Genomic DNA, 25,853 nt, shown 5'->3' with positions numbered 1-25,853 from the left:
ATTACACACACCTACCATCAACCTCAAAATACCCCCACTGTCTGTCCCCTCTGTCATCTGAAATCAAACACACAGACACTTACTCCTGACAACAAGATTGACGTTCTTGCGAGCAGGGTTGCCCACATTGTTGACAGCCGTACAGTTGTAGAAGCCTGCGTCGGCCGGTGTGACAGCCCGCAAAATCAGCGTTGGCCCTCTGACTTGGGCACTGAGGGGAAGGGGGCCAGGGTAGCGCGACCACGTCACAGTGGGGAGAGGGAAACCTGCAGTCACCTCGCAGGTAAAGAGCACATCCTGACCAGGGTCCACAACCACCGTGTCGTTTACTGATAGCCGGATCATTGGGGGAGCTGGATGGTGTGAGACATGGGAGGAAGAGAGAAGATAAGGATTAACAGTGCAAATCACTTTCTCTGTGGGTACACTGAGCACAGCTATGCTGTTTTTCTTTTCAACTGTCAAACTGTTTGCATTTAAATGATGACGTTATTTAAAAGTGAGAATGGAAGTATGTGTTAATGTGTGTGTATGCTTTTATGAGTTGTATTTAACGATGTATGCAATATAACCTAGCTAAGGAAACACTTTTCCTACCAACTCACTGAATTTTAAGTCCTCACAATCAATTGTTTATGAGTTAGTGGTTTGACATCATGTCATCTAAATAATGTGTTTTCGATTTGTCAGCAACTTACTGTACATGCATGGTATCCAACTCTTTCCTCACCTCAACCAGTTTAAGTAAAAATCTGAAAAGTACTGTGGTATGCAAGGACCAGACATGTATTGGTAATAACTACATCTTGAGCAGCAATGAACTCCCAAATTCTCTGAACCACTTATGGATATTTCAAAGGAGGGGGTTACAGCTGAGGATCACCATTTCACTATGTAAATCCCAAGACACCTGACCTCCAACCAAATCAGGACACAGCACCCTGTTTATAGTGTTCTTCTGACTGCAGATATGATGTAGTGTGAGGATAATTGTAGTATGAGTATGTTTGTTTCTCACAGCGTCTGTAAGCCATTGTGCATTCATGTGAGGATGTTTGAATTTCCAGCGTTTTCTCAGTACACACTAATCAGTAACCTTAGTTAATGCATGCTGCTGTCCCCTTGCTCTCATGTTACCCATATCTCACCTAAGCTACTGCGTCATTTTCTTATGACTGACCTAAAGGAAAAAGCACAGGATGACCCAAAATCTAACTGCAGAGGGGGAAACAAATCCTGTTGCCAGACAGAGATTGATTGGACCCATGCAGTTTTAAAAATACGGGAAAAGGGCAGAGTAGTGGGAACAAGAAGTGTGCGCGCACACACACACACACACACTGACACACACACACACGGTACTGAACAACTGATAATGAAGGAGAGAGTAAAAGACAAGACTGAAACTGATGAGGAGAAAGGGGGGCTAAAAACAACAAAAAAGGGGGATATTAATCATCTAAGAGGAGGTTTGGAGAGAGGGAGTAAAGAAAACATCCACGGAGACAGTGATACCAGCATGTACACACACACACCGACACACACTGATAACTACATGGGCTCACATAGTGTGTACTAAAATATTTTGACATTTGGAGATTTAAAACAGCTTTTCTCACACTAAAGGAAATCCACTGATTTGTAGTGAGTACAGATAAGAGTACTCTAAAAAAGGGCAGGGCATTGTTAACGTTTAAAATGTTTTACTTTTAAACCATCACCAGGAGTAGCAGATGGAGTTGTCAGGAAAACAACAGCTAATAAATATCGTGTGTGCCAGCTGATGGCTCATCACTTAGACTGATGACTGTACAGTACTTTACTGTATCTGCAAGTACTTCTTCATTTTGTTAATGAAAGTGCACTAATTCTACTGTGTGGAGGCTATATACATATTATCTGTCCAGTATAAAAGAGTCTGTGTGGAGTTTAATTCTACTTGCCATAAATCTAGTGAGGGTGGGAGTAGTGACTCACAGGCTCCCTCTTTCAGTATGTCCCTGGTGGCTGTGTGTAACTTTGCCAGCTGCGAGTGAGGATTCCCAGCTCAGCATTCAGCAATTGTGGCAAATTATATGCTATCTCTGTGACTTACTGTATTGAATAATAAGTGTAACAAGTGAATATATGGTATTTTGCAGCACTAAATTGGTCATAAAATGTGAAATTGTGCAATCAGCAAGTGGTGGTGCTAAAATAACCCTTCATCATTCCTCCATCCATCACAACACAATTTAGACTCAATAATTCTGTGGTGGTGAGTTTACTTACAAGTTATCAAGTTACACCAGCACCTTGCAAAAATATTTCAAGAATGTTTTTTTTACAGTTCAATGCTTCATGATAAAAAATTATAATTTTATACTGAGACAGAATTAAATGATCTGTATAATACGACAATTATTTTTAGTGTCAAACCTCCCTCAGCTGCCTCATGTGTTACTGATGGTCTCTTTTAGTTCATAGCTCTTAGCAACTCATTTTTTAGCATCAGCAGTTAATCGTGTTCAGAAAACAAGTGCTTACAAAACCACTATTATGCAGAATGATAATCAAAAGGTAGCATCCAGTGCTAGCTATCCAGCAGCTAAAGCTCTAGGTGGTGCTGAAAACTAAACCAGAGTAAACAGCAGCTTTATACGGTGATAGTATTCTGCTCCCTAGTGGCCTAAAAATCATGTGATGCAGTGGCAAAACAAGAAAACAAATACTGTATAATACTGCGCAAAGCCTACATACTGCAGGTGCTACGAAAGGGCAAGATGTTTCATCTTAACAGTTAATTGTTCATGTTTGTTTCGTTTTTGAAACTTACTGAATGATGCATTTCAATCATGTGAAGGCCTTTGCAGTAAACACATCCTGTTTATTTGTTCATTACATAATGAAACTACCTTTGGCAAATGGTGGCAGGCAATTGTGGTTTATGTAAAACCACTAAAGGTTTCTTAGTTGCACGCTCTGGCAATAAAATTTCTGGCAAATTGTGTGTGCTGTTAAAAACCTCTTTACAAAACAAGGCTCTCTATGTGGTGTGCACTGCACAGGGTTTCCCCACAGTGTATTGACCCTGTTTCAAGTGATCATACTTGTGATTGCGATGTGTAGTCCTAAAACTTTTAGCGCATTCAGAATCCTCCACATCACGTAGACGGCAATCTTATCTGCAACATCTTGTTATATAGGTTTATGCATATCTTGCCACAGGCTGTAAATGGGGTGACAAGAGGGTAATGCTGGGGGAAATGAGTTTGTGACCAAAATGTCACCTGTTTAAAAATCTGAATTTGGTGGAGTAATATAGAAAGGTTTCCACCTCCTAATCATCATCATCCAAGTCACCACTCTCAAAGTATTTGACCATGTTATAACAGCAAAAGAGTAGAAAAACAAGGTAATTGTTTAAAACATGCTCAGTCTACCTGAAACCTTGAATTATGTATTCTCTATTAGGCCTCTGTGTCACATGGATAATGCTTGTTTTCTATCGCAACTGTAACCAGCAGTTGATAACTCTATTTCTTTACCATATAGAGGCATAATGACACATTATTCCTTTATTTCCATGGTAATTTTATAGACAAAATCAAAGGAAACAATAACATTATTCCTTATATTAATTGATTTGCTTCACATAATTATGCTCTTTGTTTGGAAACACATGCGCAGTAAAAAGAGCTCTGATAAATACTTTATTTTCATGAATTCATACCAGCTCAATGGATAAAGAAAAATGAAAGAAGCTTACATTCTCAAATAGGTTTAGATGCTTTCAAGTCAGAACCAGGTGAGCTTACAGCGACCTGAATTATTTACAGCAATATGTGCAGTGTACCATTAGCTGATATTGTGGCTGGGGAAATAAAAGGACAATATTGTACACTTCCAGACATCCTTTATTATCACTCAAAAATTGCCAAAATAGGATGTTTTCAGCTGAAGAGATGAAGTGGACCCTTTTCACTGTTACTCCTACTAATGTCCGTGTGGGTCCTGACAGATTTTGAGTTGTGAGTCCTGTCTGAGTACCTCTGTAGTCAGCAGATAGGGAGGCAGTTGTATGTTTGATGGTCCAGAGACTTTTATCCATGTACATGTACATCATTTATAAATATAACTGCCATCTTTCAGTTTATCACAATTAATGAAAAACACACATTTGTTTTCACATGTCTTTGTACTATATAAAAAATTTGTAATGTGCTATAAGTTATTTCTGTATTTTTAAAATTCTTTTCAGGGATTGATGCCTGACTGAACATTATGGGTATAGAACTCATGCTTTCCTAATGCTGTACCTACAGTATTATGAGCACCATATGAAATACTGTATATATGTAAGATAAATAATGTATTCAAAATAGCTTGTTATCAAGCAACCGGAATGTCTAAAAATGATATATTGTTATATGTTATGTTGTGCTCTATGTTAAAGTGTTTGATTATGTACTGTATTTTCTATTTTTTATTTTTTCAGATTTATTTGACAAATAAAGACAAATAAAGCAGGGGATAGAGATGGGGGATCGCATGCTGCAATGAGTGTTAATAGTATGAACTTGTAATTGTAAAGCCATTATCAATATTGAGCCATTAGTTAATGATGCATTGTGGATTCATGCATTTTGCACTAAGCCCCATATTGGAGTTGTGAGTTGCTCAGAACTTGCTGGTGTGAATGTGTGTCAGTCCAGAGCAGGTTGCGCACTGTGTGCTCAATAAACCAAACACAGATTATTAAATGATTTTTAAAAATCCTGTCATGTCATGCACTAGTTAATGCATTATTTATGCATGGATGATCTTATGAGAAATTGTTGCTATTTTATTTTTGTTTGTTTTTTAAACAAGAAATTGGTTTACCAACAGTGTTGCTGAACATTGTGAGAGGACTTAATTTGAGAGGTTTTAAATATTATTTGGGCATTTTGAAGGAGTATACACCTTTACTCAAAAACAGACAGGCTATTTTAAATGGGCTCTAGAGGACAAGAAGGAGGAGAATCCAGGATTTTATCGACCTGAGAGAGTTAATCCTCAGTGAGAGACCGACCCCACAGAGTACAGGAAGCAATTCATTCCTCTAATAGACTTTGTGCAGTACATCCGCTCATCTAATCTCTTTTTTAACAGATTGCAATCGCCGTAATGAAAGAGGTGCACGGAGGCCCAGCAAACTAGTTTACAGATGCGTGTTTCTACTAATACAAGACCGCGCACAGTGCTGTGCATGCAGACAGACAGACCCGTACTCTCTTAGAAGGGTGAGAAAAATATGCACGCAAAAACACACACTAATGGGATACCTCTTGAGCTAACCTCACTGGTGATGGCTCTCAAGCTGACAAGAAATTTCACTGGTGTAACAACTGCAATCAGCACATAAATAGCACTGTCCACTTTCATTCTATCAAATCACAAAGCTAGGAACATAAACCCCTGTAGGTCTGAAGAGCTTTCTAAGTATTAAATGAACCTCCACAGAAACTGTTTTGCTTTGTTATCTGTCTGTTTGTTAAATACAGTTACAGTAAAGTATCAGGTCAGTTGGGGATATACTGTAGCAGAACCATATATGTTGTCATAACTGATTATACTGGCATTTTAAGGTCCAATAATCAAAGGCAATACGCATACTGTTTATGGTTTTCCTCTGGGTGCAGTGGTGTTCTGCATTAACTTAAAAAATGTATAAGTCAGGTTAACTGGAGACTTAAAATCGCTGCAGGTGAATGTCACCATAAAACAAATACACAAATTACAAGTTTCAGTAACAGGAACGACCAAAAGTACAGTTTCCAGAGAAGTCTGGGGGGAAAAAAAATAAAAATAAAAATAAGAGAGAACACTCTATGTGAAGCAAAATGGGGGGAGGAACTGAGGATTTGAGAATTATAGCTTCAATTTCCTGGGGATGCGTGGGTGACGGTAACGGTGGGATCAGCCAGCACTCTTCCAAAAGTAATGGGATTTATGTGCAGCACAGCGGTTTACAACCAGGTAACAAATGCCTCTCTCTTCCACGCTCGCACTTTCTCACTCGCTCTCTTCCTTTTCTCCCTGTCAGTTTGTCACTTCGGTATCTTCAATATCTGTGTCTTTACCTTCCCTTGTCTCCATCTCTATATCTAGTTCTCATTCTTTCTGCATTTTCCATTCACTGCACTCTCTGTATAACTAGCTTTCTCTCACACATCCTTACTATGTTTTTGGATTTGCAGGATTTAATTCATCAGTGAAGGAAAGGCAGATAGGTTGTTTGTTTTTTGGGGGGAAGGATCAGCTGGAAATAAATGCTTAAATGTTGATTTATATAGAGGTTTATTCTGACAGGTGCTGTGTGTTAATGTTGTGTGCCCTGAAAGTTGTCACCTTTGGGTTGGCCTAGGGGTTTGCCAACAAGCAACTGTTGATTCTTGGTGCCATCATAACAAAATATTCCAAAATATATTGTTATTACATCAATGCACAGATATTATACTCTGAAGCTAGGTGAGAAGAAGAAGCCCCGAGCATTTTAAGTGCACTGCACTGTGGTCAACCCACTGCTTCTTCACTACCTTAAGGTATTCTATTTATTTAAGAATACTATATAGTTTAATGGAAAAATTGAAAAGCTGTCCTCAAATGTTGATTTCAATTTCAAATGCATTGTGATAAAACCAATTAAAATGAAAGAATATATATTAAAAAAAAACAATGATAATTAAAAAGAAAAAACAACAGAGTTGGAAACATTCTGACATGTCAAAGTGAGCACAGATGAATCAATTAGAATAAACTTATTAATGACAACTGATTTTACAACTGTGGCAAGTGAAAATGTCTGTCTGTCTGTGAAAGTGACAGTGAATATGGAGAAAAAAATATTTGAAAAAATATTGACACTGAAAGTGTGCACGCACGTGTATGTATTGTATTGTATATTTGTTATTTACATGCGTGAATACTGAACCATCAGCAGTAATGTGCCTGTGTGTTTTTCCATAGTGTGCCTGCATGTGTGTCCATTCATATTTGTTTACCTGGATGTATGTGTATATCAGCTATTGTTAAAGGACTTACAAACTCATGCTTGCTCATGCATTTTCAGTTACACAAATACAAATTTAATTTGTACATTAAATACAATGTAAACTGGTCTGTTTATAGACATATTGAAAGACCTGTAAGTTGCCAATTTAAATCATTAACCACTGTTGGTCTCATTCATTTGTACAGTGCAGCTCTTGGGTATAAATGTGTGTAAATTTGTTTGAGTGTTGAACAGAAGACTGCTGGAAAGAGGCTGCGTACACACTTGTATAGTTAAAGCAATGTGTTTTAAAACTGGAAAGGTCAAATGCAGCGGGCGAAAAACAGAAATTGTGAGATTCTTAAAGCCCCTTCCAGTAACAAAAAAAAAAGATCAAAGCAGTCTTACAAGCAAATTGATTCTCGCCAGTGGTGTGCCTTTATATCCCCACACTGATCCCCAGTCTGGACTGGATCTACAGTAACACTGGTGGAGAAATGTCTGGAATGAACAGTGTCATAATTCCTGTAGGATGTCTTTAACCTAAACTTATAGAGCGCATGATCTATACGATAAATATATAAACTTATATTTGTATGAAAATAAACAAATATAAGCAATCAGTAAATATTGTAATGGATGAACAAACAATAACTTTAAACAAAGCTTTTAGATGTTAGATGATGTTAAATGCATTTTTCTCTCTTTCCACATGACCACTGTCAGACATGGATTATAGCCTGACATAAAACTGACTGCACAGATGAAGTACTGTACAATGTCCCATCACAGAGGTTTTACAGTACTAAAGGTTATTGCAGATTGCTCATTGATCCTCAACTTTTCATGGGGGAATTCATACGTAAGAGCCTTTGCCACCTATTGATCTTATCATATATATATTACACACTTGTACAACTGTCATATTATTGTGAAGGTATATTGTAGTAAGAGTTACAGTAATCAATAAAAGACTGAATCAACTCTCCCGTCATTCAGATTTACTGGCTGACTCTCAAAATTCTCTCTGTGTGTAAAATGCTTTAAATCACGGCGTCTGTGTGTGTGTGTGTGTTTGTGTGTGTGTGTGAGTGTGTTTCCTCCTTCCAACATACCAGAATTATTCATAAATGAAAAAGAGTTTCCAAATTAGCATCAATCTCGACATAAAAAGCTTCATAATGGAGAATTTTCAATAAAATCAATGTTATATAAAACTGAAAAGTACTTATAACGTGATTGTTGTTAAGAGCCAATTTCTCTTTTTATCTGAGTGGAGTATACCTATTTCATTTTCAGTTGGCACTGAGTGTATCTAAATCCATTCAGCAGCGTTCAGTTAATTGTTGATTTTTTTCCTAGGATGGGGAAGGCATTGTCCAATTTTAGTGGATGGAGTAAGCAATACCCAAAATACATAATTACGTAGTTATCTCTGCACCTTTTCTGTGGCTAATGTTAATTTCATAATAATCCTTATGTGACAATGTGCAAATAATACTGGTCCATTTTGGGGAGAGCTAAATATGCAAAAGTAGTCTGTTCATAACAGGGTGTTTATCCTTCTCTGGACAGGTTGGATTAAAGAAAAAGAAAAATCAGGCATGAATTAAGTAAATTGAGCATAACCCCTTCTCCAGGCACTACTACACCACTGACTATACCCATTTACTGTCCAGACACATTCCTGTTTTATGATTTTATTATGCTACCTAGACCTCTACAGGAGCCCACTTGTACCTCATGGTGCAAGTTTTAACTTCAAATGAAATAGTAAATGATAAATGACTGCCCTGTCTTCTTTCTATCTGGTCTGTTTTAAAACTTGTAACTTTAATATTATAAAAAATATCAGGCCACGATTGTGTGTGCCACGGTTATGGTCAGTGGAGGTATTTAGTCATAGTGGATGTCAATCTAATGCAATCTACTGTTTTGCTCCATCCTTTCACAAATCCAGGCCCTGTTCCATTAACCCCGTCCACCCCTGTACTCCACTTTAAATAACATGACAAGCTCCAGAGCATTGCCGCTTTATTTTTATGAGAGGCAAGGGAAGAGGATTTAGCCACTGTCAGCAGTTACTGGAAGGGGCAGAAGCCCTGTACTCAAATCCCAGGTTGGGATTATGATATAAAAATCAATCAATCTCCTTGTCCCAGCACGGAGAATCAGCGGTGATGGCATGACCTAGTTGGATGAATCTAATCTGAGCAGTGACTGACGCTACAAGGACAAAAGGCACCTCAGTGGGGAATAACAAAATACGCTCATTAGATAAATATTGTAGAAGATAAGAAACAATACAGCAACTCATTGTTGGTTTTCTTCTTTTACAATTCTCCGTCTCTTTGTCCATCTGTCTATTTCTCCCTCTCTCTACCCTCTGCGTATTTCATTTCCTCTGTCCTCTGCTTCTTTTCTGTTTCCCCATCTGTCACTTGTCTTGTTATTTTGGAGATTTAAAGTGTGATTTTCTCAGAAAACATCATTTTGTTTACATTAATGGTTTACTCTGAAAAGTGGTGTTATTTGTCTCTAGCTGAATTCATTTTAAAACCATGTTATTACATTATTCCCACTTTTCCTCTTCATCTTTTCATATTGTCTTGAATGTTGTGGCTAAAATGTGTTCAGGTGCACAACTACAGCATCTAGCTAAACGCTTTCAGTAGGGGCAGTCGACCGAATGAGATCAATTACAGTTCTCAGCAGAAATACAGTTACCTGGACGGTAATTGTACAGGTCGCCAGTGGTGCAACTATGGACATTGTGAGATACTAATAGGAGAGTAGGCAGAACATTTTACCATAGTTTATTTTGCTTATTTTACCTCTATTTGTATTTTCAAAACACACATTTTGACAGTTTTAGTCCTATTCACACTGGACTAGTAGCATCTAATGTGATTTAGAAATTACCATCCTAGGTCTGTGCTTTGTGCAGTACATTTCAACGAGATAAACAAAGTTTAATTTCTGTGTGGGGTGAACCATGTCACCAAAAGCCATTCAAGCAAAGCATGTCATCTATTTCATTGCCTTTTGACATTTCGCTTCTCTGATGGATTTGAGCTTGGTCTTTCTGTGAATGGTTCTCCATGCTCTCCTGCACAAGGAGTCTCTTGAATTTGTATCCAAAAATCTATCAAAACCTTAATTCATAATTGCCAACGCGCCCTCCATAATTCTTGGCTGGCAAAGAGGCAGAGAGTACAGAGACTCAATGAGTATCTAGAGTTTACTAAAATGATGCCTGTTCTTTGTTATGGTGGCACAATGTGAGGTTCAGGGTGGTGGGTGTATAGCTTGGGGAAACATGTCAATGCAGTTAACTTGAGGTTTATTTTAAGAAATGTGTTTAGGAATGGAGAAAAACTATAAACACACACACATAATCACACAGACTAAGCAGTGTGGTTTGTGTGAGGCTGTGAGGTCCAGACAGATTGGCTGTTCTGGCAAGTCTCTGAGCCTGTATGCCAACACCAGGCAGACTCTTATTGTTATTATGGCTGTTTCTGTGTGTGTTGACTGAGCCGTGGGCATACAATCGATCTCAGCCACAGGAGTCCAAGAGGGAAGGACAGGAAGAAAGAGGGAATAAGAGTGAAGAACACCCATCACATACAGCTTGAGCATTAACACCTATTTGTTTTCCTTTTTCTACCTGTTTGGAACACTCGTGACTGTTTTACAAAAGATGTTTATAAAATTCTCTGGAAAAGCCTCAAGCCTCTAGGAATATGACTTGAAATAGTTAAAATGCATATATGGTATCAAAGTTGGTGGTATGTCTATGGACAGGGACAACAGCACAAAGTGTAGCCACTTAAAATCATCAGTAAGACAACCTTTTCCGACAGGAAACTGCTGCAATTATCTACACCAGAATATTTCGAAATTTTACTTGTCATGGTTTTATTTTGTTTCTGTTCGTGCTTAGATGAGTTAACATGGCAGCTAATCTTTGGTAAAAGAGTTCAACTTGAATTCAGAAAGTGTACATTGTATTTTTCTGTTAAATAAGGAAAACAGTTTTTTTTTTTAAATGATTGGTTCACAGAAGTAATTGCATTATAAATGTCTAAGCATAACCACACGCAATTTCAAATCAATATCAGCAATATCAACCCAAAAATGATCAACTCCAAAAATTTAAATGACAATATTCCAAATTGCGAATAAAACTAATTCCTAATACAGTAGGTTTTAGATGTTTGCTATGTACATAAGATCCTAAATTACTTAAGTTAGAAGGCTGTTGTGGAGGTTTGACAGCCTGGTCTTACACTTTTTGAGAATTATACAGTCTATATATAGAGATAGATAGATGACCTTATGTGTTGTCTGCTTTAATCAAGTCTGTGAGCTACAGAATTCACCTGAAACCTATTCATCACTCGATTTTCCTGAACATTTCTCTCATTTTCTGTTTCAGTTTTTCATTTCCTCCTCCTTCTATATCTATCTCTCACCATGTCTTTCTCATGCCCAGTCTTTCAGAGAGATTCTAAATTCTGCTCCCACTCCTCTTAACTTCATCACAAGTTTGTTCTCTTCTTTGATGGGTTTCTTTTTTATTTTTTTTATCTCCCTTTAGCTCACTTTAGAAGACTCCTGGGGAACATTATCTCTTATCTAAAAGAGGCCTTATTGCTCAACTGATAAGCTCTCCCTCAGTTCAAAGTCTGTAAATAAAAAGTAAAGGGAAGTCATGGACACCTGTGGCCATCATAAAAAATGTGGCAAAAAACACTGAAGCATCTAAAAAGACCAATAATTTTCTTAATACTACAAAAAATACAGCTCTATTACTGAAGAAACCTGCAATTTGACAGTTGTATTAACCAACCTCAAAACCAAAACATGAATTGCTTGCTGTTTCACATTTCAGTTTTTGGATAGATAGACATGCAGATAGATATAACATTTAAGATTTAATTATTGAGCTTTGAACATTCTTGTAGAGGGAGAAGCTATATATATATATATATATATATATATATATCTATATATATATATATATATATTATATATAACTTTGAGGAAAGGAAGAGTAATTCCAAAAATGTCGAATTATTACTTTAAGGGAATATTAATATTTAATTTTCGTAAAACTAGTTTGATATAAAGAAACATATTTTAGCCAGATGATTACTTCTCTAAATCCTCCTTTCATTTAAATCCATCATTATGTTTGCTCTATTCATATTTTCAGTGTACATCTATTCAGTGCCCTCTGACCGTGAGAAAGACTGGATTGAGACGAGAACCCCTGAATGGTCCTCTTATCTTCAAAAAGCTCTTGAGTATGAAGAAAACTACCATGTTTCATTAAATATGATAACAAGGACGTTTCACATTTATGCAATCACACTAATAAAAGGAATTGATAATATGTTTGAAAAACACACATATTGCTATAAATCATGTAATTGTCTAGAAAGATTGAACAACGTACATTCTGGCAGTCTGGCATTTAGAAAATGAAGCAAGAAGAAAGGGAGAGTAGAAGAGAAAAACGAACACGACAGAAAAAAAAAAGAATAAAAAATTCTGCACAAGCACTGGGCTTCCCCTTGTGGTGTATCAGTCTGACCGTAACAAACCTGACAGGATTGTCAACCGCAACGATGTTGTCCTAAGTAACAGAGTTGCCGGGCGATGGCGTGCAGATGGACAGAGGGGTGTAGAGTGAATTGGAGATAACAGAGAGTGTGACAACTGAATTACAGCTGACGGCTCTGACATGAGCTCTCAGCAATAGAAAAACAAGACAGATGGGCAATATAGCACACTGGGAGGCAGGTGAAGCGATACAGAGACTGAGAGCAAATGTGAGTAGAAAGTCAAAGGGCAGGGGAAAAACCCATGAAAAGAAAGAAAAAGGGGACAGAGAGAGAGAATAAAGGAAGAGAGAAAATGAGAGGATGAAAGGAGAATGCTATTTCCTGCACAAGTAAAGATGGGTGACATTTTAACAATGAGAGAAGGAGAGCAAAAGATGTTGAGCCAAGACGCTATGACTATGCAGAGAAAAGATGGATGGGATGGGAGAAAGAGGAAGAAATTGATAGCAGAGGAAAAACAATCTTGGCTTTATAAACGTATGTACACATGTCTGTGTCCACACAAGCATTTGAAGCATTTCTCTGTCAAACAAAACAACAGTCAAACAACTTACTTGTGGCATTGGTGAGCCTGAAGGTGACCGACTTATCTTCGATGTTGCACACATTGCGGACTGACACCTGGCACGTGTAATCAGCAAAGTCCTTGGGTCTTAGGTTTTTCAGCTTCAGCACCTTGGTCTCACCCTAGAAGAGACAAAACACACACACACACAACTGTATCATGCTGCATGCTACATAACAAAAAAAAAAAAGTAGTACACTTTCTTTAAAACAGTGAATCCTAATATGTCCACATTTTCATTGCATACATTACATCAATTACAAGTCATTTTTATTCCAGGCCTTTCTAAACTGGGTTGTGATCTTGTGTAAAATTACTTCAATATTTGATGAGCCACAGTGTGATAAACAGGGTCAAAAAACAGACACAGATGCATGCATGCATCTACGCACACACACACACACACACACACACACACACATACTGTGTTTGTATGCCTGACATGCCCTGATTATCAACTAAAGTGTCTCAGATCTACATATAAAGTAATATGAATAATGAATTTTAAATGGCTTTCACAATGAGACCATTATGAAAATGAATGTGATCTGACCTGAAAGAGAAAAGCCAAATCCCACCATCCTCTCTCGCACTACTCATAAAACAATGTCTCTTACTACTCTAGTAGCTTTCTGTGTGCTTCATGCACATAAATACTCTCTTGGACACACAGAGATAGTCACACATCTCTTTTAACAACACAGGTGATTCTTCAGATCAAGACATTCTATCTAATACAGTGACTGTCTGTCTGCTGGAGTTGGTGATGGGCTAACAGTGTCTGAGGCAGCCATGGGAAGATATCTGCTCGCTGGCTAATTGAACTCAAGAGGCTCTGCTTTGTGGCTGACTGATTCTTTGATAAGTGGAGAAAAAAGGGCGCCGATGTGCCAATGCAACAATTGTGCTTGAACTGGGAGATCAGGCTTGGGGACTGTTTATTTTTATTATTTGGTTACATAGTTGCGAGCACACCCCCCCTTTTAACCAGGCTTCTCATGTATTTCAAGGCCATCTCCCAGCATCCTTGCATTTTGTTGTTATGAATAATCGTCATTGGTGTTTTTCTGATGTAACAAGTTGTGCGATTGTCTAAGCACACTAAGCACATCTCAGCCCATCTGTCACCACAATGCACATCTTTCAATGTGAGAGTGTGCACAGCTGCTCTCTGCTCAGGCAGACAGGCCAGCTAACGTAACTTAACAGGAGCTGTGATGTCACAGCACATTCCACCTAGAAAAATCTAAATACCTACATCTGCAGATTTTAGTTTAGAAATGTCAAGTTCTTGCAAAGCCAGACATGACCACATTTGGATGAGTGTGGCTGTGCAGAATGATCTGTATAATCTTTGTTTTTATTCAATGAGCACTGCCTAGTTTGACAGTTTGATCTAAGTTTTGTGAGCTTGTTTTGTTCTGGATTGACTCGCTGAGAATGACTTGACAATCACAAGGTAGCCACGCTCTAAATCATACCCTGCTTTATCATCTGATTTACTCTAAATGGGGCCATAATTTATAAAATGAACATCATGCTGCAATGAAGAAGACTTGAAACTAGAGATTAATGCCCTAATCTCATGAGGAAACTATTTACTGGGGTAATAAATCAAATGAGAAGTCAAGACAGCCAAATGTTCTCCCCCCTGCTGGCCACTGGACAAAATACTGGTTTAAGGTTTAAGACAGTTCCTCATGGGCTTCACTTTTCAGACAAATATGGGCAGAAGTGTAGAAGTAAAATGAACTTAACTATCTTTGATCATGAAGCCTGAAGCCTGATTTATAATTGTACATTAAATCAGGGTGGCACTATCACACACTACTCTATAGCCTGACGTGCACCTTTCCAAAAACATAACCGTGTTGTGGTGATGCAGACCACCACAACAACTGTGACTGGTCCCCTTGGTGTGTGTGTGTTTTGTCTGATAATGTGAGACAACCATGGATATATTAAGGAAGAACAGCAGTGACTGCAAAACCCCTGAATCCCTCTTAAAAAGGTTTAAACACAAAATGTGCACATACAGGACCTGCATTAGTTGAGAGATGTCAGAATAACAGGGCCGCCATATAGTTGGCACTCCAATAAGTTAGGCTTGATGCTCCTGAGTACCATGGCAGTGTCCAGGAGGCGAACTTTCAGCCACCAGTAGACTCAGCAACATGGTCCAAGCTGGACCCTCTGGTTAACTAAATATGACATGATCCTCTAAATTTTTAAATGTATTACTCTTACAAGAGACCCATGCACACCGCTCCAGAATGTGGAGAAATGTACAGACATGTCATGTGAAGTTAAGGTTAAAGCCTCAGGGTGGTCACTGGGGAAGCGGTTTAATGAATATTTGGTTCAGTTCCTGTCACAATCATAGTGCTCTAATAGTGAATTTTAGACAGAAAAGATTTTTATAAAATAGATAAAAGCAAGCGAGAGATTTACAGTGAATGAGTTTTCCCAAGACAAGAAATAAGAAGAAAAGGATACAATTCAGTTTGTGAGGCACTTCTTAAAGAGAAAAGCAGAAAGCGGGACGCAACTGCGCACCTGGCAGTGTCTGTGCTGCGCACCTGGCAGTGTCTGTGCTGCGCATGTGTTTGTGTGTACCTGAGTGTAAAGCGGTTCATAGATGTCCACTCCGTTGTCCTTGCTCTGTTCAATGAGCATGTTCCCACGTTTCCAGATGAACCGTGCAGGAGGGTTGGAGTTGACGGTGCAACGCAGGAACACCGTCTTCTCCTGATAGTAACTGCCACGCACGTCGCTGATGGTCTGGTGCACCGTCAGAACTGGTATGTCGAGATCTGTAAAACACAGCAAAGAAACAGAGAAAATGAAAACATGAAAACTCAGATATTGTTGCAAGGGGAAGAATATTGGTTATTACAATCCAGAAGCTTGTTCATTAAGGCCTTGCTGTGTCACACACAAAAATAAACAGCAAGAAAACCACAAGGTACAGTTTTATAACAGTTTCAGACTATATGGAGTCATAAAATACCCTTCAGCTTGTATGATGTAACCTTGTCTGTGCAAAACATTGGCAATATTTTTTGTGGCAGAGATGGGATTTGGTAACTGGGACACAACTGTAAATAAGGGCACACAAGTGCTGTTTGTTGGCTGAATGGCCCAGCCAAACTGACCAAAACTGTCCAAACAGTTGCTTATTGATCATAGCTTCTAACGAGCATCACTATCCAAACAATCTGTGCATTTTGCCATTTCCCTCTCTAGCTGTGACTCTCTCACACACTAGATTTATATGTTTGTTTGTTTTTCTGTCATTTTTATCTCTTTCTCTCCACTTGCCTAGTTTCCCTTAACATTTCCTTCATGGGAGTGTCATCTCCCTTTTCCTCCACTGGATAGGATTTCAGCTGCTGTCACAGGCATGGAGGCTGCCCCTCCCCCACCCCCCTCTCCTGGTTTCTGCCATCGCTCCAAAACACACTGCCACTTTCACTCCTCATCACCACCCGTCCCTCTCCATCCTCTCCTCCTCTGTCTCTTACAGGGCAGAGTTCTGTATGTGTGTGTGTGTGTGTGTGTGTGTGTGTGTGTGTGTGTGTGTGTGTGTGTGTGTGTAATCCTGATTCTTTACAGCCTAATTGGACGGTTGCGGACTTCAAACATCATGGAAACAATTTATGCCAACTCCAGGGTAGTCTTTTCTTTCCTTTTCCTGCCTTTCCATTTTACCCTCTTCTTCCTTCTTACCTCCTTTTCTCTTTTCTCTGCCCTTGTCCTTTTTCCTGTATTAAACCTGCTGTACGCTACTAAGTCAGTGAGGTACAAGCTACAGGAAAGTGGTGGGTGTTTGGTGGTGGCTATTTGAATTGAATGTACGTTTTGGTTAAGACATTTGAGAGTGCTTTTGAAAAAGGGCACAGCTGTCACATGAGGGTTGTGTCATACACAGGCATATGCACACACACACACACACACACACACACACACACACACACTTTTGTGGTTTTAAGGTTAAAGCTTTGGGAAAAGACTGGCACACACGTGAACATATAAAGGCAGCTTGAACTCATACACATAAGTTTTGTGACTCAAAAGAAAAGAAAAGAAGAGGCATTGCGCATGGGAAAGTATGATAATCTAAACACTTGTGAATATAGATGTCCTTTAAAATTATCTTTAACAAAGAAAGCTGGCATGCTGTCAAATTCTTTTTCTCTTTTGATGTGATGCCTGTGCTAAAAGCAACAACTAAGCCATATACTGTATAATGAATAATGGATTAGTAAAACAGGTCAGATCTCACAATAATTGCTTTCACTGAGTTGAAGGATGCTATTATATTTAGTAAGAAAATTATTGCAAAACATATTGATGGATTTTTATATGAATTCAAATGTTCTGATATTAGCTGTGGTTAAAACAATTCATTACCACCTTTAAAATAGATTCTTATTCTTATTATTCTAGCACTGGAAATGGATAAATGGAAGAAAACGGACACATTTAAGCTTCATATACTGTGTCTGACCTGGCTAAGCTGCTTACTTTAATGCAGTGAAGTATTTTTATATCTCTCTTACTTGAGATTTTCTCAGTGATTCAGTTCTTTGCTTTGTGAAGTGCTCACCTGTTTCCCTTCCTTTCATCTTCCTGTGGATGCCATCATTTATAAAACCACAACCAACAGGCTCGGACAAAAGGCCCAGCAGGAAACTGACAGTGAGGTACCACCAGTCTCTCTAAAAGCTGCCAGCAAAAGGCCTTCAAACCTGGGCAGCTATTAAAAGATATCTGCCTGTTGGTTCTGCCACGTGTGCATGTGTGTGTGAAAGAGATCTGGCAAAAGGGCAAGCACCTTTACTTCAATTTGTGAATATGCTCATGCCTATGTGTGTGTGTGTGTGTGAGTGCGTGTTTGTGTGTGTTTGTCTAAGACTGGCACAGGATTTCTGTATGATTTTCACAGATCATTTGCAGCGCAGGTGGAATCTAAGCTGACTAATGCTGTGTGTGCGCGCAGGTCTGTGTGTCAGACAGTGAGTGACTATCTGTCATTCTGTCTGTTTTGTGACACTATGGATCTGGTGAATGTGGAAAAAGTGAAAAGACAGAGTGACACAGACAGATGCAGACACAGACAAGTAGATTCTCAAGAACATCACGTAACTGTAAAGGGACAATACAGAATAGAGGTATTCAGCGTTTTTGAGGCCAAGGACCCTGTAGCTGATAGAAAGATGGAGCAAGGACACTTCTACACACTACTCTATATATTGTATAAAATAGTGTTGCATATTTATCTAGACCTACAATAGGCAGCCTATAGTGTTAGTTCACATGACTGGATGAGGATTTGTGGGTAGCCTTTTATAAAAAACGGACTTTACATTGATATATATCAATAAGGTGCTATTTATATATCTACCAATACTTTTTGTACAACGTTTTTTGTAAACACTTTTACACACAGCACTTCACCCATCCACACACACAATCAAAAGCTGCCATGCAAGGTCCCAACTGCACATCACCTACAGTGCTTCCTGTCCAATGTGCTCACAAATGACAACGTGCTCTACCACCGTAACACAGCTACCTGTCATCATCAGTGCTGTCTGAAGTTACGTTTTTTAGGAATGTTATTTGTCTAATAATATATTGGATTAATGTGTATTTTTACAAAAAAAAAAAAAAAAAAAGGTCAAACAATAATATCCCCCAGGACCACCTACTGAAAAACCAGGCTGTAAAGTCACTCAGGTTCACGTTGTACATTCATAATATACAGCCACAAGAATTCTGACTGCACAAATAGTTGCAAGTTAATAGTAAACATAACAAAAACACAATTCACTAATACTGCAAGCACAATCTGGTGTATTTGCACAGTACTAACAAACAACATTAAACAATCATCCCACTGGAACTCACACACAAACGAAAGAGAAAAAAATCTGTTCCTGCTGGCCTTATATTTTAAAATCCCTTTACTGGGGTCTTGGATAAAGCAATGACAGTACTTTTACAGCCTTTTTTTTTCACATGACAATTGTGTTGTAAAAGCTTTTATATTCCAAACTCCCAGGGTGGGTCTAACTTTACTCAGTTTGGGCCCTTAAGTAAATAGAGACACAAGATGAAACTGCAAGTGTACAAAAATACAATATGAAACTTTAATGAAGCTTCTGATTTCCCCAAAGTCCTGCCTTTGCACACAGCTTAGATCAATTGCACTGTTTTTGTTAGCCACAGCTTTTAATGTACATCTGCACATCCAAATTTCACGCCGCACTGGGGGTCTAGCATTGTTTTGTGCTTTGACACCACTGGTGCTGACACAAAGACATTTTAGCTCTCCCATAGAGCGTGGCCATTAGCTTGGACACATACCTGTGGGTAAAGCACAATATCACTATGTGTAAAAAAAAAAAAAAAAAAAAAAAAAAAAAAGTAGCAGCTGCCCTTTCCAGACCAAACACACTGTAGTTTTTCATATAGTTGGTACTATGACTGAATATATAGCATATACATATGTGTACAGTTGAGAACTCAGCCCAAAATACACAGCAACTTTCTAGCAGTACTGGCAAGTAGTCTTTACTTTAAAAAACAACAAACAATTTTCAGTTTTTGAGCATTAGCTTATTTTGTAAAGTTGTTTGTATTGTCAGAGACTGAAAAGGCACAGAATAAAAAAAAATATACAGGAAGAATAAACAGAACAAAGACAGAACACACACAATTAAAGTCCCACACTAGCTTGAAATCTACAAGGTCACAGTTATGTATGTGACATCCTCTGAGTGTGTCCCTTCCTCCTCCTCTACTCTGGGTGTGGTTTCTCTGCAGGTGTTTTCCATTACATTATTTTGGATTAGAGTTTTTATGCCACTGCAGCCAGGCGCTCACTCTCTTCTGATCTCTCTCGGGCTCTGCCCTGTTCTGGGCCAGGCATTCAACTGAGTTACCTAGACTACCAGGATCCTTGAAAACTATATTTTAACATAAACAAATAAAGCCTTCATCCAATCCAATCCAATAAACTCAGACAGCAGAAACAGAGAGCAACACTGTAACAGCCACTTGCCACGACTATCTGCTGTCGTTTTAGCAATTAAATATTTACATAATGGCAAACACCTCAGTTAAACACTCACACTTCATGATTAAATAAATATGACTTCAGTTCATTAAAAAAAAGGCATATCTCTAGCACACTGTATTATCTGGTTGACACAAATTAATACAAGATGGGGCAATTCAACAATGTTTTATAAAGTGTTGATCAGGCAACCAGATCCTATTAGACCAGCAATTTTACAACAAATGTAAAATTGTACTTCTGTTTGTTTAGAATATTCTCAGGTCCCATCTTTTAAAAAAATAATGCTGGAAAGTCTATATACACCAGCATGCGTGCTTTAACTTTACTAACTTGTTTGAGGTATTCGACAGAATAAAATTTTGGTCAGGTATTCCAATTATGTTTGCACCTGAAATTGGTGTTTGTTGTTTAGAAATAACTTTCAAGGCAAACTAACTACCAGAAAGAAGCACCCCTGTACAAACTTTGTTTGCTTGTTATCGAAGGAATCAGATGATCAGAAGTGTGATGAGAATGCTGGATGTCTAGTGACTATGCTGCTTGCAACTGCAATAAAACCCAGTGGACAGAATGCACGTCAACAACAAAATAAAGAGCCTTTTTTTCTGGATCGACCTCCGGACCTTTTAAAAATCTGTTCAAACCCCTTATCACTGAAGAATAAATACTGACTGACAACGAGAAAGAAATAAAAAAGGTAATGAATTAATTACTCAGACCTAACAGTTGCATGCATGTACAGTATCTTTTATAGACTCTGTGTAAAAATGACTCCACACCATCAGCAATCACACCACAAAAATCTCTTCGAAATAGCCAGAGTAGCCATGGCAATGATGGAATCAGAGATTTGCTCAGAAGCAATCCATCTGAGCGGTCAGGGTTGACTGAGTATGTTTTTGTAACAAGTTGACCTCTGCTGGGTGCTTTCCCCTGCAGGAGGACGCCCTAGACTCCAAATCCTCTTTGATTTCCAATAACATGTCCTGTACTCTAATAGCTCTCTAGGAGTAGACGGCCATTAGGGGACCAAAGAGGAGATGACAGGTTCAATTGAGTGTGAGCGTGCAATGGAGGAGAATAAGGTGTGGTATGGTTTGTGTGGAGGGTTGGGTGAGGGGATGTGATTGTGGGAGTAAGGATAGCTATGTTTAGCATCTATTGTAAAACACAGAACATAGTGCTGTTCCCATTAAACAGAACCGTAATCATTGTGATTCACTGAAGGTCAGTGCAGAATCTATTATCAATTTGCTGAATAACAAATGGGAAGGAAACTATATTGTACGTAAGATAGAAAGAAGGAGAGGGAGGGAAATAGTAACACACACACATACAGTATTCACACTAAACAGATGGGGCATTTTCTATTCAACACAGAGCAATATGTACTGCTGCACTGGATGCTAAGAACAAGGCTGATCCAAGTTGATATTCACACAATGTGAGAGTTTAGATACTCAGTTGTTGCTCACTCCATTTCTGTGGTCCTCTATGTTGATGTTGATGTGGCTAGAATTTCAATAAATTGATAACAAGACTAAGCGTACATGCCGATTGCCTTGTTTCATCGTTCCTCACTCCTCGGTCCGCTTCGCCATCATGAAGGCCGTTCCAGTCCTCTTATTTCTTTTTTGAGAAGACACGAGTGAGGATACACAAGAGCAGCCTTCGCAGAAGTCTTTTATCAGACTGACACACCTGTTTATTGCAGATCTGTTGGTGATTGGATGCTGCAGCTGATCGGACTGATTTGATGCTCGCAGAGATAACATCAGTCACTCCAGTTTCATACAGAAGTGGACAGACTACAGAACCAACTGAAAACTGCCACATTTTTGATTGTATGTGTTTTCAGACTCACCAGCCATTTTAAACTAGTGGATCAGTGCATCTAGTGTGATATGAGATATATAATTTTCACTTTGTCTAAAAAATATTGAGGCTACTAAATAGTCCAAACCATCAAAAGTGAATCCATAACAAAGTGACTGACAGCTGATTCAGCCGTGCTGTCGTCATCCCAAATGGATGTCACTTCATATGCTGGTTCAGAAGAAAGGATGGATCATTCTCTAAAGGCATGTTTCCTTGACCCCTCCCTTCTCCCCCATCTTTTCCTTTCATTTATCCTCAGGTCTCCAATCGGAAAGACTAAAATGCAAAGAAAAGATGCAAGTAGGTGCATAACAGATGAAAAGCCCAAAGAAGTTTCTCAGGTAACAACTAAAAATCAGTTTCTATAGACAATAAAGTCCAGACATATTTCAGTCTGCAGTAATAAGCGATCAGAACACCAACTTCAAAGAAAAAAAAAGTCCAACTCTCTCAGTCTATCTCTTTTTTCATACACAACACATTGCAAACACATTATTATAGGCTATCGACCACACAGACATGCATCCACACACAGAGAGAAAAGCCTGTGCATTCAGAGAGGCACAAACAGAGGCAGACTTGTCGTTTGATCCAGTTTCGCATCTCGTCAATTATTCAGCATTCTGCTCATAGACATCACCATAAAGAGGGCATAAAACATGCACGAGACCCACATTTGGAAATAACAAGAACATTGCCTGTGTTTAAAATGTGATATTGAGAAGTAAAGATTGATTTAGGCTGATTTTCTCTGTGAGGTTTCTTTAAGTGTACCGACAAAAACCATTGGGCTTTTGTGTTTTTAAACCTGCAATGTCTCTAGCCCAAATAAAAAATAAAAAATAAAAGAAAGAGGGAAGTAGAGACAAGAATGGCAAGACTTTTCCAACATTACTATTATTTTGTATAGAAGCACAGGAATCTGATCTGCAATGTATTCTTGGCGCAAAGAACAACAACAGTGTCATTTGTCAAAGCAGACACAGGACCATTTATGGAAGAAACAACTATGGAAGTGAAAAGTCTTTATATACTAAGAAGAGAATTAAATAAAAGTGGAATGATGAGAGATGAAGAGGTGGAAAACATAGACAGAGGTGGTGATATGAAATAACAGACAGAGAAGAATAAATAATGAAGCAGGAGACTCAGAAAGCGGCCATAAAAATATAAATGAAATACAGCAGCTTGATTGGATCGTATCAACACGATATCATAGCATACATATTTACGGATTAAATTGTGAGATGTCCTTATCCAGTGACCTTTCTTCATTCATAGTAAACATGTAGTCATATCGTTTTTTATGATTGTTTAAATAATTCTTAATGAGTTTGTTTCATACAAACATAGAAAGCACATGTATGATGATCATGAAGCCAGGTCACGTAATCTATGATAGCATTATTTGTTGTTGTTGTAAAAATCAACAACGTACTCGTTGTAGAGCTGTTGGCTGCAATCATTCTTTAATGTTACAGATAATTGCAAAGAATACGAAGAACACTGCAGTCTACATATGAATACACAGCAGCATCTTGTCTTACATCCTGTATTGTTAGGTTTAACAGCAAAGCACAGCCGGTGTTAAGAAGAATTACACAGTGAGTCTTCTCGCAAACTAATACTCATGAATTTGCTGAAAATGGTGCATTTTCGTTGAGCCAGCGCGTTATGTACAAGCCTTAATTAAGCTTTTGTCAGCAAAGAGCCTGGGAAAAGGTATTAAACATTCATGATGGTGTGACTCTATTATTTTAGGGCCATAAAAAGACTAATTTGGGCATGGTTATTTACCCTGAGTGTGACAGTGTAGCTGCACAGCAGTGGTGGCAGAAAGAGGGTGTTAAGGGACAAAGAGGCACAATTCACTCACTCAACCTCCGGGCTAAAATAACACACACAAATGCAAAAACACACATGGAAACACAGTTATGCAGTTATATGGGAATGCACACTCAAACATGCATATGCCTCTACACACACTCCTTAAGGCCAAAATAACACAAGAATCTCAGTTCCCTCGTTGCAGCCCCCAAGGGCAAAAACAAGAAAGTCCTTCTGTGTCCCTCTAAGTGCCTTCTGAAGTTATCTACGGGGAGCAGAGTGGATAAAGGATGCCCTTCTGAACTACTGTGGTCATGGGGGCGCCTGTATCATGGTGTAACAGCTGTGATCCATACAATACTGTGTGAACACTGTCTTGATGGCAGGTTGACGAAAAAGAGCATGATGACATCAAGCTTGCTCCTTAAAGTTGGCAAAAGAAAAACATGCAGTTTCCTTTACATTTGTGACAGTCCATATGCACAAACACTTAGATAATTCAGTCCCTCACATACACACACACGCACGCATAAATGTGGGCACACAACTAGGTGGCAGATGTGTAATGCCCAAACCTCTGGCCTTGGCTTGCTCTTTAATTAGCTTTGTGGCGTACAGGTCACTGTGGACTGCAGAGCATATGGTATGTCCATATAGATACACACACAGTAATATAGGCTGTTGCTGCTCTTATAATTACCAACTTGCTTGTGTTTTATTGTGTTGTGTTGAGGGACGAACACTAGACTCCGGGGCAATCTGCACAATGCCTTTAATAAAACAACTCTGGTCCACTTCTGTGGATTCCTGCTCAGATACTAAAGTGGAATTCTGGCACAACTTCACTTTTTATTGTCTTCTGGTTAACAGAATAATAATAAATAAATAAATAAATAAGACCCAAGAATCTCCCAGGACAGAAACAGGGCTGAAAAACACAGAATGCACCAGTCTCATCACCATTCTTAGTCAGAAGTTGGGATAGTTTTTGTCCATAGTTAGTTTGAAAAACAAAATGTAGAAGATGAGAGGTTAACCAATCTGTAAAATGAAATAAAACATTTAATATCAAGTTTTTTAATAATAAGTCTTGTTGTAAGTCATTTAAACAATACTTGCCATTCTGCCATTTTCTTCCAAGGTATTGAACAAATACAGGAAGCACTGATTCACTTTAAAGAGTATTTATTATTTTACTCTTGGATAGTCAATGCAGATTTATACAAGCAGAGTTTCTGTGGTATTTTCTTGACTTGTAATTGTATTTTTGTTCTCACTAGTGCCCACACAGTCTGACCTAACAAAGTTGGGGAGTTGACTATAAAGTGGATGACAAGGATACTTTGCAGCTCTTGACTTTCAGGTAACTAATGGATAGGTGGGTTTATGGTTTGTCAAGAGTCCACAATCCCTGCTTCTCTTTGGCTAAATGAAACCAACCATTTACAACCCCTCCATCTGTTATACCTCACATTCTACTTAATGAATTAGTGTCCCACACACATTTATAATGGTTTTAGATGCAGAGCATTTTTAGGCAGGCCTCATGTTATGTTTGTTTTTAGGAGAATTATTTAAAACATTCAAAATATCAGTTCAGGATGATCCAGATCAAATAAAGATTTTGCCCAAATAATATGACCTTAGTTGTGTTTCAGCTAGTCTACTATTATGACATAAAGAGTCATAATGAAACGTAATGATAGATCAGTGGATATCAAATATATTGAAGTTGTTCAAATAAGTAGAGATGCAACAGTCCAGTAATACTGGGCCACAAGCTTTGCAATAAATATAACTCAGTGTCCCATACTGTCATCCCCTCACAATTAGTGAGAAAGGGTATCA

General features: G+C 38.5%; 1 protein-coding gene across 3 annotated transcripts in view; it reads right to left on the bottom strand.

The window, feature by feature from the left end:
• Nucleotides 1-25,853, bottom strand: part of mdga1 (MAM domain containing glycosylphosphatidylinositol anchor 1) — a 162,887-nt gene that overhangs the window by 48,788 nt on the left and 88,246 nt on the right. For all 3 annotated transcript variants that reach the window (XM_027281803.1, XM_027281804.1, XM_027281805.1), the window contains 3 exons: nucleotides 15,830-16,026; nucleotides 13,203-13,335; nucleotides 84-353 (listed from right to left, as the gene is read on the bottom strand). In XM_027281803.1, coding sequence (XP_027137604.1) covers nucleotides 84-353; nucleotides 13,203-13,335; nucleotides 15,830-16,026 — 600 coding nt within the window. The remainder of the gene's footprint in view (nucleotides 1-83; nucleotides 354-13,202; nucleotides 13,336-15,829; nucleotides 16,027-25,853) is intronic.

This window comes from Larimichthys crocea, chromosome VIII, assembly GCF_000972845.2.
Source record: "Larimichthys crocea isolate SSNF chromosome VIII, L_crocea_2.0, whole genome shotgun sequence".
Lineage (NCBI taxonomy): Eukaryota > Metazoa > Chordata > Actinopteri > Sciaenidae > Larimichthys > Larimichthys crocea.
The sequence above is the reverse complement of the archived record's forward strand: the minus strand, read 5'-3'. Positions and strand labels throughout refer to the sequence as shown.